Here is a 16,191-nt window from a genome sequence, read left to right as displayed (position 1 = left end):
AGAATAATGACGTAACAGTTGATATGTATTGAAGGCTGCCAGGTGCCAGGCCTAATGCTCAGTTCTTTGTGTGTATCATCTCAGTTAATCCTCCCAAGAACCATATGAGACAGGTATGGTTATTATTTATATTTTAAAGATGAGGAAACTGAGGCTGTAGATGCAGTCTCACAGCTAGAAGATGAAGATGCTGGGACTCCAACCCAGACTTGCCTGCAGAGACTTTGCTCTTCACGGTCACTGCACTTCTTTCTCCATCAGCACTGGGGGGAATGGGCCAGAGAGGGCCAAGGTGGCAGGTAGACCACTTGGGACATGGTTGTATTGATCTGGGTGAGGCATTTTGAGGACTAGAGTGAATTCAATGCCCGTAGAGAGGGAGAGGAGATAGATTAAAAATATATGAAGGGAGTAGAATCTCCGGGTCTTTGTGAATTATGGGATGTACATAGAATAAAGAAAGAGGTAAAGGATGATTCCTAAGTTTCAGTTGGGTAGATGGAGTTGTCAGCCATTGAAACAGGGAACATGAGATAGGAGAGGTTTGGGACTTTTGGGACAAAGAACAGTCCTGAGAGAGAAGAGTAGAATAATGGTATCTCCGGTTTTTGAATATTTTAATTGATTGTTAAAAGTATTTAATGTGTACAGACGTTATAGTCAAGTCTTTGGCCTTTGGTTTCTTCCCTGGCCAGCCCGAGCTCCATGGTGTGCCCCTCCAGTCTTCTCTTACTCTCTTGTCCTTTCATCCTACAAGCCTAGAAAAATTCTAACCTTGGATCAATTCAACTGTCCACTTTTTCTGATCTTATACCTGGGCAGATAATCAGTGCTGGAGAAAAATTACACAATTGGACTGCAGCCACAGTAAATCTTAGTCTCCAACCTCAGCTCACCCCTTAATGATGCCTGGCAGTTATTTCACATGCCCCATATCAGCAACCTTTCCAATTTTCCTCAGTATTCTTCCCCCTCAAATCTTCAGCTGTCTTTACCTTATCATATCCCCTCTCACTCTTCCTTGACATCATAGCCTGTTTCACAAGATAAAACAAAAACTTTCAGGTTGGAACCCACTCAGAATCCTGCCCTGCTCCCTCCTCAAACATGTCTGCTTTGGGCCTCTGCCACCTGCTCTGATGGGCCTGGCCCCTCTGCCTGGCCTCCCTCTGCATCCTGGGCCTGGCCTCTCTGTGACCCTTCTCCCCCCGCTCCCCCCCACCAGCCATCTTCCAATATCCAATCCCAGATCCACCCCCAGCAACTTTCATCTCTAGGCAGTAAGATGGGTTCTGGAATTAGCCAGACCTGGGTTCTTCTGGCCCCAATTTTTACCTTGTGTGTGTTTTGGGTCAGTCACACCACTTTTGCACAATTTTGCATAATTCCAGCCAAACTGGCCCACAGTTTAGGCTTTCTGTACTCTTAGTTCCTCACAGAGTGTCTGGCAAATAGTGGAGATTTATTACTGTTTGAGAGTATTCATAACTTGAGATATAAAGGGTATGTTGACATGTTAATGTTCACAAATCCACACTGCCTGGAGGAGCCGTAGGAACTAGTCCAGCTTAAAAATTTTGTGTAACATTTGCTCTCAGGTGAATAAAGTGACCATGTTCATAACAAGAAAAATATCAAAGGAATTTTCAAATGAATATCATGTTTTTGAACCTGTTCCTGATTCTGCACAAGATAAACTGTGATAGCTCCACAATGTGGATTTTTAAACTCTTATGGTGCAATCAGATAACCTCTCCATGCTTCATTTTTCTCATCTGTAAAGTGAGGGGCCGGGTTAAATGACCTTCGATGTCCTTCTGGCTGTAAAATTCAATGAGTATATGGTCCTCAGTCACAGAGTCATACAGTTATCAGTTATTCATCAATCAGATAACTAAGAGTCTCAGTGGTCTAAGGGTAGCTATTAACCTGAAGCAAGCAAAAAATAAAACAAGTTAGGTTCTGGAATGAAATTGGGTCATTTGTAGAGACATGGATGGACCTAGAGAGTGTCATACAGAGTGAAGTAAGTCAGAAAGAAAAACTAAATATCATATAATAATGCATATATGTGGAATCTAGAAAAATGGTAGAGGTGATCTTATTTACAAAGCAGAAATAGAGACACAGACATAGAGAACAAATGTATGGATACCAAGGGGGAAAGGGGTGGGGTGGGAGGAATCCGGAGACTGGGATTGACACATATACATTATTGATACTATGTATAAAATAGACAACTGATGGGTACATACCGTATAGCACAGGGAACTCTACCTAATGCACTGTGGTAACCTACATGGGAGGGAAGTCCAAAAGGGAGGGGATATCTGTGTGTGTGTGGCTGATTCATTTTGTTGTGCAGTGGAGGCTAACACAACATTGTAAAGCAACCATACTCCAATAAAAATTAATAAAACCAACAAACGAAAAAACAAATTAGTTCTAAGTATCAACGGTGACAAAAATGGCAGGGCAAGAGCTAAAGATAGTACAGATTAAAATATGATAATCAGCTAGATTTCTTTGTATGTGAGTTCTGCCTTGTTTTCTCTCAATACACAAGTTTGGAACCAAAAGACATCTCTGACTTTCCTCCTGACTCTTCATTCCCAACCTGCCTCCACGTCTGTTGTCAAATCTCCTGTCCCTTCTTTTGCTCTCCAGCAGCTTCCTAAACTGCTTTCCTTCTTCGCTCTCTCCCATCCAGGCTGCACATCTCTGCTGGATATGATCACCATGGACATTATACCCTATCCTTAAAAACAAGCAAACCAACTCACCCCTCAGTTGCTCCCTTTTATTTGCACAAAGAGAAAGAAACGTCAACTCTGACCTGACATTTAGGGTCTTTTATTTTGCCACAACATAGCTGGCTAGCATTTTTCTTTAATAGTTCATTAAGTTATACTTGGTTGTCTATTACATGTAGGGTGTATGGGGATTGCATAGTCATAACAACCACAATTTGCAGTGTTAACGCTAGAACACAGGGGAAGAAGTATTAGAATGTAGGTTTCAGTGTTTCAGTGAAAGGGCATAATTATTTAGCTCCTAGATTTCTTACTTTTAATATCCAGAGTGGATGTTGGATTGACATAGCAGGGATTTCATGTAGTGATAGTGTTATAGAAGACTCTAGTGGTGAATAGGGTTTTATTGAATTAGTTTACTTTATATTATTTCTTTTTTATTGTCTGGGAATGGACTTCTAAAAAAATTTGTTTTAGTCATGGGTAATACTGTCAAATCAGATAATGTTGCTTGTTTATTTTTTAATAAAAGTTTGAGACCATTGTGTCTTGTAAGAGAACTTTGTGGTGCTGTCTTCTGGGGTTTCTAAAATTTGTGGATATAGACTCAAGATCACAGAAATATTAGCTCTCCCCAAAGAACCCAGGACTTTCTTATGACAGGTCCTTCTATTACTTGAGTTATGTGCTTATTGTCTGTTGTTACCATAGTATTTGTTATTTACTAACTTAGAACCTAGGACTTTCTTATGACAGGTCCTTCTATTACTTGAATTATGTGCTTATTGTCTGTTGTTACCATAGTATTTGTTATTTACTATCTTAGATTGACATCTCTTCATATGTAAGTATCTCATATTTTGGACTAGATTGTAAGCTTCCTGTAGGCAGACACTAGGTCTTGTACTTCTGATGAATTGAAGGAACAGGGACTACAGGCGGCACCACTCCCAGGGACCTTCCCATTCTTGCCCAACTGTTTCTAAGGCTGGTATCCCACCCCTGGGTCCCAGTCCTCTGATGCCTCCACCAGAGACTTCCACCAGATGGTGCTCTTTTCCCATTTCTGTTCTTGAGTGTCATGCCCTATTACCCTTTGCCCCTTGCCCATTCCTTCTGCAAGGTAAGAGATGGAACACTAGTAGGAGAAAGAGAATTAGAAATCAAGTGAATCTTCCCAAGTGAGAGAAGAGGTTATAGGAAATATCCAGTGTACAGACTATTAGTATTGTTCAGAAAAGTCATTTCCTTGGGCATAAATCAGTCTCTACCATGTGGCTCACTGCTCAAGGTCAATTACAAGGGTTTTCCTAGCCTTATTAACGTGCCGTTAAAGCCCAGGTGTCCATTTGAATTCTAAAATTCCATTTCTAATGCCAGGATAACACTTCAGTTTTAGTCTTTGCAGTCTGTTTGGAGACAGCCATTACCAGAGAACAGAGATGGTCAAGAGGGAAATAGAGGTCTCTGGACACTGAGTATTGCAGATAGCCTATCCATTTAGAAGACACCGCTGTTTTTGTACAAAAAACTGAAGTTCAAATGTGGATATCTGTAAGTCATCAAGAAGAGATTTGATTTTTTTTAACCGGTGGTTTACCAAGACAGGGAATGTATGATAGGTTTTAAATTTCTGTAAGTCACAGGTAAAATAACACTTTTAATGCTTTAGTTGCAAAAAATTTTCATCTAGATGTTCTAGATTTATAACATTACAGATGTTGGCCTTTCTGCATAGCTAGGTTTATAATGCCATTATAATCCTATGCATCTAACCCAGAGGGTCTTATCATTTTGGAGGCAGAGAGTTAGTCACATTTTTGGAAATCTAATGAAGTTTATTGACTCTTTTTCAAGAGAAAAGAAAGCATATTACTTTTTACCCGTAATTTTAGGGAGTTCATGAATCTCCTCAAGCGCAAATAGTTGAGTCCATAGTTGACTCCAAATTAAAGACCTCTGAACTGATTACTCCCTGATACTAGGCTGTCTGACAAAACAATTATACCTTCTCTTAATACTAGATTTGTTTTCTATATTACAGCCAATAGAAATGCAGTTAATATGAAATTTAAGAGCTTGGGCTCTGGAACCAAGCAGTCCTGGATACAGATCTTGGTTCTGCCACTTAATAGCTACATGATCCTGGTCAATTTGTTTGACATTCCTGAGTCTTAGTTTCCTCATCTGTAAAATGGGGATAATAATAGTACTGACCTCATAGGATTATGATGAAGATTAAATAAAATAATACATGTAAAACGTATACTTAGCACAATACCTAGCATATCTTACTTGCTGAATACATTGTTTTACTATAATTTGGAAATGGAATTATTTTTCCATCTTAGATATTTCCAGTAACATGAGGATAGTTACAGTTGTCTTACCTACTTCACCAGGATCTATCTAATTAGCTAACTGAGTGGGCAAAGCTCTGAGTATTTTAATCTCAATAACCATGTTTATTGGTTAGCTCCATGGTCAAGAATTTGACACCCACCCTCAAACCCCAAACTAATGATTAAAAGTCAATAGCCTCGGGGCTTCCCTGGTGGCGCAGTGGTTGAGAGTCTGCCTGCTAATGCAGGGGAGACGGGTTCGAGCCCTGGTCTGGGAAGATCCCACATGCCGCGGAGCAACTGGGTCCGTGAGCCACAATTACTGAGCCTGCGCGTCTGGAGCCTGTGCTCCGCAACAAGAGAGGCCGCGATAGTGAGAGGCCCGTGCACCGCGATGAAGAGTGGCCCCCACTTACCACAACTAGAGAAAGCCCTCGCACAGAAACGAAGACCCAACACAGCCAAAAATAAATAAATAAATAAATAAATTTAAAGTGGTGGAGGAGGAGATTAAACACATGTAACAACAGCAAAAAAAAGTCAGTAGCCTCATTTTTAGGAGAAATCTAATATTCTGTGAATCTTGAGTGGCAAACTAGAACAGTATGATTGCAATTTGAAAGATACTGAAGTATAATCTGAGATGGACCATATCTATTTCAGTCACCATTTCATCCATGGCACCAGAGCAAAGCATATAGAAGACATTCAATAAATATTTGTTGACTGAGTGACTGAATTCTGTTACAGTAATAAAATGTCTTTAGAGAAAGAATTCATTTTGCTGAGTGCTTTTAAGTTAGATTGTATTTTCAAAACTTTCCTCTTTTTAAAAGATTTTTTTAATTTTTTATTTTCTTGGCTGTGCCGCGCGTGGCACATGGGATCTTAGTTCCCCGACCAGGGATGAACCCGCACCCCGCTGCAGTGGAAGCACAGAGTCTTAACTACTGGACCGCCAGGGAAGTCCCAAAACTTAATTTCTTATTAGAGTGCCTGTTCTGCAACTAGTTCCTAGGATTAGAAACTCGTCTGCCTTGATTACTAGCTGTGAAACCATGGGCAAGTTATCTCACCTCTTGGTTTCCTCATTTATAAAATGGTCATAATAATAGGGTTAGAGTGTGGAGGAAGCGAGTTAATATAAGAGAAGTGCTTAAAACAGTGTCCAACAATATGTTTCAAAAATCTTAGCATTATTATCATACTATTACTACTGCTGCTACAGCTGCAGCTGTTCATCAAAACTCCCTCAATATTGTGGGTTCATTTTATATTTGCTGCACTTTTCCTTAAACTAAAGTTCAATTAAAACCTCTTTAATTAAAAAAACCACAAATAGCAAATTTTGTTTTGCATGTAATGTAACCCTAAATTTTCAAGACTTTATTCTGTGCCGTAGACTAAACGCTGTGAAATCTTATTCTTCCATTTTCATTTTTGGAGGCACAAGTTAAGATGGATTTATTTTGACTGAATGTGAAGATCATCATCATCAATATGGTTGCAGCATTTTCTCTCTGCTCATTCTGTACTCATCTTTTTCAAGTTCCAAATATCATTTGCATGGACCTGGTGATGCTGAGTATGGATATTGCAGAGGAGTGATAGCTTCCCTTTCATATTGAAGCTGAAGCTTCAAAGAGAAGATTAAAGAAGTGTTTGTTCATCTATCTGCTCAGCCCTGATAGGAAATTCTTAGAGGCTTTTAGGATAAACACAACTCTGTGTGTGTTTGCATGCTTTTTCTTCTGTATAATTCTATTGTGGTCTTTGTATTTTGGTTTAAAATTTCTAGTTTCAGACTTGTTGGAGTCTCTGGTTAAGGCATAATTGTTTTCAGAGTGAAGGATAAGAATTAGAAGATGTTGGCAGGATTTGACTAATGCCTCCTAAAGAGTGTAGAATTCTCTAGTGTGGAATCATCTTTCCAGAGAATGTGATGAAGGCCATCCATAGGATATATTTAACAGGACAAGATCAAGACCTCAAATGTGTCCAGCAGAGAATATACATGGCACTCTCCAGTGAGGGGTGAGATTGCTCACCTTTTGGCCTTGCTTTTTAGAAGTATCCTCTGTGAGCTGTGGGATAGAGGGGTGTGTGTGTGTGTGTGTGTGTGTGTGTGTGTGCGCGCGCGCGCGCCTGCGCGAACAGACTTTCTTTAGGGTTGTTACATAATTAATAGTTAAAATAAGAAGAGAGGGAAAAGAGGTAGGTTATCAGGATAGTTTTATACCTCTTGAGGAAGAAGGGAACTAACATTCCACTTCATGTCATTTCCACATCAAGTTCTACATATGATTTTTATTGACAGAAATATTTAATTACAGTGTCATCAAGAATAAAGCAGATTCTGCTATTTAACGTCAACTAGATAGACCTGCCACTTTATTGGATTAAATTTAATTTATCTGTTAAATTTAATTATTTCTCCGTAATCAGCCTTCTTAAGATATAACTACTATTGGGAGAAGCAATACTTAGTATATGTGAACATATAACATCTTCTTAACTAACAAGAGAAACCAGGAAACCAGGACACTTTACAGTAGGTAGAGAAGGGAACTGAAAATATGTGTGTGACTTGGAGTGGGGATTATGGGGGGAGCAGATAAAAGAAGAGACAGAGATCATTAGTAACATTTTATCTATTTAACAATTTGCCATGAGTTGGCCCTTTAACTTCCAGGGCATGGCTAAGTTTTTTTTCTGGGTCAATAAATGAAAACAACATTTGTTAGCAAAGTTCCTTCTGTTGCCATCATTAACATTTTGGAAAGAGGAGTGCACACGCACAATTTGCACACGCTAACACCCTGATTTCTATTTATATTGAATTAGAGTTTCGGTAATGATTGGAATCAGGGGCCAAGGCAATGCCTTGAAAGAAGATGGAAACATAGGAACAGAAGATGGAAAATTGCTCACCCCTTTGATAATTTGCTTGATTAGCTGTGTTTTACAGACAAGAGTTTTATGGAAAACTTTTCACAGTGGCCAGGTTCAATGGGAAGCGGCACTGTCTGCTAGGTGGAGATTAACCCATCATACTAATATAAACGTTATTTAAGTTACAGACAGTTTCAACTTACATATGCCCTTAAGTCAACATGAATGCCCTTTCCCCCAGATGTTGCACCTTTACATTTCCCACCCATGTTTTTCTTATCCCCTCTCCCCTTTTCCACTGAAGATGTCAAAGCTGTTCTGAACTTTCCCTGCCCTCTAACCCAAGCATCTTACATTCCTTTACCTGATTGCTAGCCCAGAACTGTTCTGAGAAAGAATAGGAACAAGAAGAGTCAATCGCAAGGTTTCTTCACCTTCTCTTCCTCAACTCTGCTTATTTCCCACAAATTCATCTCTGGATTATGGCAGCACACTCCCCGCATATCTCCTTCCTCTCCATTTTCTGAATTTTTATCTTATAAAGAAATAACCTAGGTGCTCACTGGGTTGGTGCTCCTCCCTAAAGTAGCCACACCTTATTTCAGTCATGTATGTACTGGAAGACACACCATTATCACCAACGTATTACCGTTTTCCTAATCTTTTATGGATTATGAATCTTTTTAAGAATTTGATAAAAGCTGTGGACTCTCTCCTTAGGAAAAAAAGCTTTTATACACATATACACCCCTGGGAAGTCAAAATGAGGATAGAAAAATTTTCTTTCTATTTAGAGACATAGAGGTCACTATGTTCATAGCAAGAATTCATGTGTGGTGACTGTAAGCAAGATTGGAGTATGATGAGGAGTGAGTGGGAGGTGAGGAAATAAGGAGAAACTATGACAACACTTTTGAAAATTTCACGGTGATGTGAAGGGAAAGAGGACAGCAGATTGAGGGATATGAAGGGGGTGAGGGAAGGTTTGCTTTATTTTTCTATGAGCATAAATGCTGATGGGAAGGGCCACACTGAGAGGAAGAGGTTGAATTTATACAAGAGAAAATCGATATAGAATAATGTAAGGTCCCTGTGAAGGCGGGAGGAAATGGAATCCAAAGTGCGATAGGCTTCTGTGGGTAGCCACTGTATATAGCATTGCTTCTGTCGGGGGAAAGCAATTTAGATTTTAAATAAGTGACTTAAAAACGATCCTTGATGCTACTGCCATTTCATTTGGTTTAAGACTTTAAGGGTTATCGGTTTTGCCGATCATTTCCCAAAATAAAAGAGGAGATAGCATGACAGAGTGGGCTGGAAGAGCCCCAGTCTTGGCTCGGACACTAAAACATTAGATAACCTTGAATCAGTTGTCACGCTTCACCTGTAAAATTAAGAATTTAGGCTAGAAGGTATTTGGGGATGTGTTGGGGGGGTGTTTTAGTTGTCATAACAACTGGGGGTGCCACTTGTTTTTGGTGCCCAGGACCAGAGATGCTGATTGTCTTGTAATACATAGGACAGGTTGTCACAACGAGGAATTTTCCTGCTCAAAGCCTGCAGAGCTCCTTATGAGAAACCCTGGACCACGGCTAGGTAACATTTTAGGACCTTTCCAGCTCTCAAGTCAAGCTTACATAAGGTGGTACAGCGAGTTAAATGTCCCTTTCAAGCCTTTAAGAATCTTTCAAATCTCAGGGACAGCCCTTGGTTTTTCTTAGAGTAGGTAGTGGCTTTGGCTAATTATTGACTATTTAGGAAGCTTTTTGGACTGGGTGCTATAGCTATCATATGCCAACCAAGATTGAGAAATACAAGTTTGACTTATCTCCATTCTTTTTCTTTTTATTTCAGGTACTTTTGGAATTTTCAGCCCCAAGGTGAGTCCTCTCTGACCGTTTATGGTTTTATACTAAAAATTTGTAGATGATATTGTTTACTTCTGCATCTTCTAAATAAGCTTCTCCATAGAGTGGCATTAGCCATTTCTGAGGAAAGTTAGTGGAGTGTTTAATTAACCTTCATGCTGCTGGGCCCCCCCTGCCCTGCTTTTTAGCAACAAGAGGCCCTGATGCTTCTGCCTGCTGAATGGATTAGTGCTAGATTATTTTATAGGACCAAAGCTTTAATATGCTTTTATTCCTTGAGCTTAGTTAGATGCCAACAGGATCCACTGGCATCCAAATAAAATGGTGGCCGAGTCCATAATAAAAGCCTTGGGAGGGCCCCAACTCAGCTAATCCTTCATTTACTCCAGAAATAAATTCCAGTATGTTACCTCCTCGATCACAGTGCTTTTCTACACAGGCCGCCTGTCTGGCAACAGAGAAATGTCAGAGATGGAGTAGTGTTGAAATTCCCACTAGAACAGTGTTACCACATTTTAATATGAGCCTCACTGCAGCCTCAGTGCTTCTAATTGCTTTCAAACCATTGTTTTCCTGCTTTTGCTGGATGAACCCAGCATCTGGCATGATTCTAAAAAGTACAACAGACAGCTGTGTGCAAAATTGAAAAAAAAAAAGACAAGAATAGAGCACATTTTTAAAAGGTTCAAAATTGAAATTTTTTTCTGAATTCAGTTTGAGGGGTTGTCTTTAAAGTATATGCATTCTTTATTTTTAGTACACTGGTTGAGAATGTCAGAAACATCATTCTGAATATTAATTATCTCAACTTGTTATAAATGGGAGATTTTTATCTTCTCAGAAAATCACAGAGAGTTTTAGATTAAACTTGAAAATCTAAAATAGCTTTATGAACTATTTTGCTCTATAACATTTTTTAACCAATTGTAAACTTTTCCAACATTTTTTTTCTTTTTTTAAAATTTATTTATTTTTGGCTGCGTTAGGTCTTTGTTGTGGTGTGTGGGCTTCTCATTGCGGTGGCTTCTCTTGTTGCGGAGCACAGGCTCTAGGCGTGCGGGCTTCAGTAGTTGTGGCACGCGGGCTCAGTAGTTGTGGCTCATAGGCTTGGCTGCTCCGCGGCATGTGGGATCTTCCCAGACCAGGGCTCGAACCCGTGTCCTCTGCATTGGCAGGCGGATTCTTAACCACTGCACCATCAGGGAAGTCCTCCAACATTTTTTATTCTCTTAACATTGTCAGTGTATCCAGGCTCAGTGAGCAGTAATACCTTAAAAAATTCAAACTGTGAGTAATGATACGAATTTTATTAAAATTTAAATTTTCCTAGCTCATACTTTCAAGTCTATATAAGGTTTTCTTTAAAAGCAAATTTGAAGGAATAAAAAAACTTTTAAAGCTTTTAAACTATTGTAAATTAAAGTCATAGCATTTATAATATTTTAAATAATGTGATATGGTGTTACTATATATCTCACTGTCCTAAAGCATTTATGGCTGAAAACATAGATTGAGAATGGAGAATTATATGTAATAATGTAGCAGTTTGCTTTGCAAAATGTGAAATATGCTATTCAAAGAATGGCCCTATAGTTCAGTGTTTAACAGATGTTAACCAAGATCCACAGGGGGCAAAAAATGCATGTGAACTGGCAGAAATGATTGGAACTGTGAAGGTAGAATTACTTACCTAAAGGAGAAATGAAGAATTAGTGTCAGAGATGTAGTAGTAATGTGTTGAGAAGAGAAAATAATTTTGGAGCTTAACACAAGGGACTGTGTGGTGCTAAAAAGACAAAGGACACATCTTACCAAATTCTTTTAATAGTGGTATTGTAGTCATCTTCCATCATAGGGCAACTTCTACACAGTCTTTCTCTCTTAGAAAGAGAGCAGAGGTAGAGCAGCCAAGGGGACAATTGAAAAGAGTTTATTTAGAGCAGAAAATTATATTTACTTTTTGACAATGATTGGATATCTGTAGCAAATTCTTTGCTCATTTGGAAGTAAATGTAAGGAAAGATCAGATAGTAAAACCCATATTTATGTGTCTTGCCCCCAGCTTTGCTCCTCCCCCTAAGACATTTTCTGGGGGCAGAAGAGGAAGGAGTATCTTTTACCTTGCCCTTCTGAGCAGATCTTAGCAGATTGTTCGCTTTTGAAATGTAGGGTGGGTGGGAGCAGTAGCAGGTCTATATAAGGTACTATAGGACAATTTAGAATTATGAAAAGAATAGGAATATGTAAGAAGGAAAAGAGATGGCAGAAGGATTTTAAGAGCCCTGGAAGACTAGGTAGTATTGGGAAGGAAGTGAGAAAGGACAGAAATGGTGGCCCCATACTTTCCTAGCATTTTTATCTATGGCAGGATCCTTGTGCGGGAAGATGATGGGATGAATTTTATTAATAACTCTGTTCATTTGCCAAAATACACATTTGTGTTCTTCAGGGTATTTGGACCAGAGTCTGGTGCCTAGAAGGAAAATAGTCCTTAATTATAAAAGATCCCTTATTTACTAATCTCTTTATTAGCACACATTTAAACATCTGGTTATATAAGTGATGAGTTGACATAATGTGCTGCAAAGGTAACCTTTAAAGAAAGATGCTTGGGAGAGGGGACTGCCTAGACCTAGAGAAGGATTTCCAGCAAAATGTTTCTTATCCATCATTCCATTCAATCCCAGGTTTAATGTGATGGAGGAGTGATCATTGAATAGTATTAGGGAGAGTTTTGTCCCTGTTCTGGAGAAGAAACAGGGCATGGTAGAAAGAACATGGCCATAGAGGCCTGATAGACCTGGGCTCAGATCTCACCTGTACCATTTAGCTAAAGGTTATGTGAACTTAGTAAGTTGCTTCATTTCTATGAACCCTGGCTACCTTATCTATAAAATGAGGATGTGCCAGACACTGTGCTAAGTCCTTTACATGCATTATCTTATTTAACCCTTAGAACAGCCCTATGAAACAGGTACTGTTAATATACCCATTTGATAGATGTGGGTACTGAGGCATAGAGTAGTTAAGAGAACTGCTCAAGACCATTCCCCTCAAGGATTCTAACTTGGTCAGTCTGACTTCATAGGATATACTCTTTTTAGAAAAAATAACAGCTTTATTGAGATATAATTCACATGCCCAAAAATTCACCCTTTATAAGTGTACATCAGTGGTTTTTAGTATGATCACTGAGTTGTGCAACCATCACCATTATCTAATTTCAGAACGTTTTCATCACCCCAATAAGAAACTCCATGCTCATTAATAGTTCCAGAGCCCAGTACCTTCATTGCTGTATTTTACTGTCTCATTGCAGGGTTGTCATGAGGACTAGTAGTAATATGTTTAAGCCCTAGCACGGTACCTGGACATGGTGTAGTTTCTGTTTATGGTTGTGTTATTGGTAATTCTTTCCCTCACATTTTCACCTAAATTGTCTTATTGGTCTACTGTCAACTTCCTGAATGAAGTTCATTTAAAAATAATGAAACAGGAAAAAAGTATATAATCCAAATAATTTATTACTTTAATGTAGAAGGAACATAAATGAAAGAGTTCTTTTAATGGGCTCAAGTACAATTGTAAAACATGGGAAAGGCTTTTTATTTTTATTTTTTAATAAGATTGAGATTCCTTTGATAATTCAAGTCCTGCTTACTTTGAGAACTTTTTCTCTACTTAAATTCACTTAAAGTTACAAAGAAAATTCATTGGAATCTTTGCCATGGAACTTTTACCATTTCAGCAATCAGATATTCAAAACATGATATTGGTCGAATTTCTAAACAACAATATTAGTTTTACCTTTTTAGATATGATAACAATAGCACTTGATGGCATTGAGCATACTACAGTTTTAGTTAGAAAAAATTTCGATTGCAAGGCATAGTGTTTACAATTTAAAATTTATTGCTATAAAACATCTTCATGAGTATTAGAAAAATTGCCCACCATGGACCCAGAGTCTAAAACAAATGACACAATATTTAAATAAAAATTTAAGAAAGACCATGGGAATATTATACATATATATAACAAAATCGTATTTTTTTCTGTCCAATGGTCACTCACATTACATTTGCGATAATGGTAAATATGGGCCAGTGAAATTTCTTGCCAGCTTGAAGATTCTTTGAGTATCTGCATGGGTGGTGTAAAGGGTTTATGAGAAAAATATTTGGTATATTTCAATATGAAAACTTTCCACTGTGTGAATCTTAAGAATCTTATTTTGAAATGGCAAGCCTATATCCCATGTCAAAGTAAATTGATACCTAAAATTATAGCTTGGCAAAAGCAAATAGTGCAAAGTGAATAAAGAAAATGTTATTATAAAGCCACATTAACTATAAATTAAAAGCGACTGAAAAGGCATATCAACTAATGTGTGAACCTTATTTGCATCCTCAGTCAAACAAACTATAAAAAATGATATCTATGAGAGAATTAGAAATTTGAACACTGACTGGATATTTTATGTTAGAATCTACTGCTAATATTTTAGGTGTGACAATGGCATTATGTTTGTTTGTATGCTGTGATATTTAAAGATAAAGTAATAGATGTCTGACATATTATTCAAAATAATATGGGAGAGGAAGAAATAAATGGGGTGGGGGTGTAGACGAAATGAAATGGATCATAAATTAACTCTTGTTGAAGCTGGATAATGTGTACATGGGGGTTTATTGCACTGTTTTTCCTACTTTTGTACATTTTTAAAATTCACCATAATGCAAAGATAAAAGAAAAATCTAGGTTGAGATATTTTAAAATGTAACATTCTTTTGTTTCTATTATGAAACCTGGTACATTAATGCATAAGATACTTTATGTATCTTGGACACAAAATACATAGAATAGTGAGGGGTTTTTTTTTAAGTTTTTGTTTCAACACATTATGTGGAATCTAAAAAAATGATACCTGTTTGCAAGGCAGAAATAGAGACACAGACGTAGACAAGAAACGTATGGACACCAAGGGGGGAAAGGGGGAGTGGGATGAATTGGGAGATTGGAATTGACATATATACACTAATACGTACAAAATAGATAACTAATGAGAACCTGCTGTATAGCATAGGGAACTCTACTTAATGCTCTGTGGTGACCTAAATGGGAAGGAAATCCGAAAAAGGGGATATATGTATACATATAGCTGATTCACTTCGCTGGACAACAGAAACTAACACAACATTGTAAAGCAACTATACCCCAATTTAAAAAAAAAAAGTTTTTTTTTTCAAGTTTAATGTTTTGTGAAAGAAAGAGCATGAGCTTTGAAATCAGACCTGAATTCGAATCCCAGCTCTTCTACTAACAAGCTTTGTGAGCTATGACAAGTTACATAACCTTCTCATCTACAAAATCTTGCTAATAATATCTACTTTGCACTTATTGTGCGTTGTAATGAATTTTAATGAGATGATGAACTCATGAGGAGTGCTTGCCACTTGGTAGGCACTTACTGAAGTGGTAGCAAGTATTATGTTTATGTTTCAAAGTAGGACTATGCAAGCAAATCCATGTGTGGAACTTGGGTAATATATATTTCACATATCTTTCCATAAAATTCATCCATTCCAGCTTAATCCTGGTGTAGGGCCATTTAACTCACCATGTATATATTTGTGAGATTTTGCATTTAAAGGATGTGTGCAAACTTTTTATTAGTAGGCACTTCGGAGGTTAGATTTATGAGCTTATTGCTCTGTAATGTCTGAGACATGTTGAATCGAAGCATAGATGTCACCTTCTCGTCTCTGACTATCACATACTTGGAGCATGTAGTTATGACAACTACAAGAAGCAAGCCATTAAAGCAGCAAAGAAACACCATCTTAGCACTAAAAAAAGGATAGAAAGGTTTCCCTTTGAAGTTGAAGAGAAGTGTTTTTGAATTAATGGAGTGTACAGTGATTTTACTCTTTTATTTATGAAAATACTCTTTGCCTTCATGCCAAAAGGTTTTAGCACAGTCATAAGTAGGATTTACACAAAGAAACATAGCCAAAATTTATGATGTGTTTGCAAATGTAAGAAAAAGTCTGAATTTACAATATTTGTAATTTACTGTTAAGTATCTTTCTATCACTATTCCTGGAATGCTAATATTTTATAAACACAAGTGTTGGTTATGAACCTAGAATATCCTAACCTATACTACTTTTTAAAAAGAAATCTTCCGGAATGTTTTCCATGTCTTTTGGGGATTTAACAGGGGGAACTGTACACAGGACGAATGCTCCTGCCTTTGGCTTTAGCCCAAACTTTTAGCATCAACAATCTTGACAGCTGCTTTTGTGACTTGACTTCCTTTGGACCTTTTTCCCC

At 37.9% G+C, this 16,191-nt stretch overlaps 1 protein-coding gene across 2 annotated transcripts in view; it reads left to right on the top strand.

Moving 5' to 3' along the window:
- SKAP1 (src kinase associated phosphoprotein 1) overlaps positions 1 to 16,191 on the top strand; it is a 286,843-nt gene that overhangs the window by 62,743 nt on the left and 207,909 nt on the right. For both annotated transcript variants that reach the window (XM_007176386.2, XM_057536326.1), the window contains exon 3: positions 9,842 to 9,867. In XM_007176386.2, the coding sequence (XP_007176448.1) occupies positions 9,842 to 9,867 (26 nt within the window). The remainder of the gene's footprint in view (positions 1 to 9,841; positions 9,868 to 16,191) is intronic.

The sequence above is a fragment of the Balaenoptera acutorostrata genome, chromosome 20, assembly GCF_949987535.1.
Source record: "Balaenoptera acutorostrata chromosome 20, mBalAcu1.1, whole genome shotgun sequence".
Classification (NCBI taxonomy): Eukaryota; Metazoa; Chordata; class Mammalia; order Artiodactyla; family Balaenopteridae; genus Balaenoptera; species Balaenoptera acutorostrata.
Note: the sequence above shows the minus strand (reverse complement) of the source record. Positions and strands in the feature narration are given on the sequence as shown.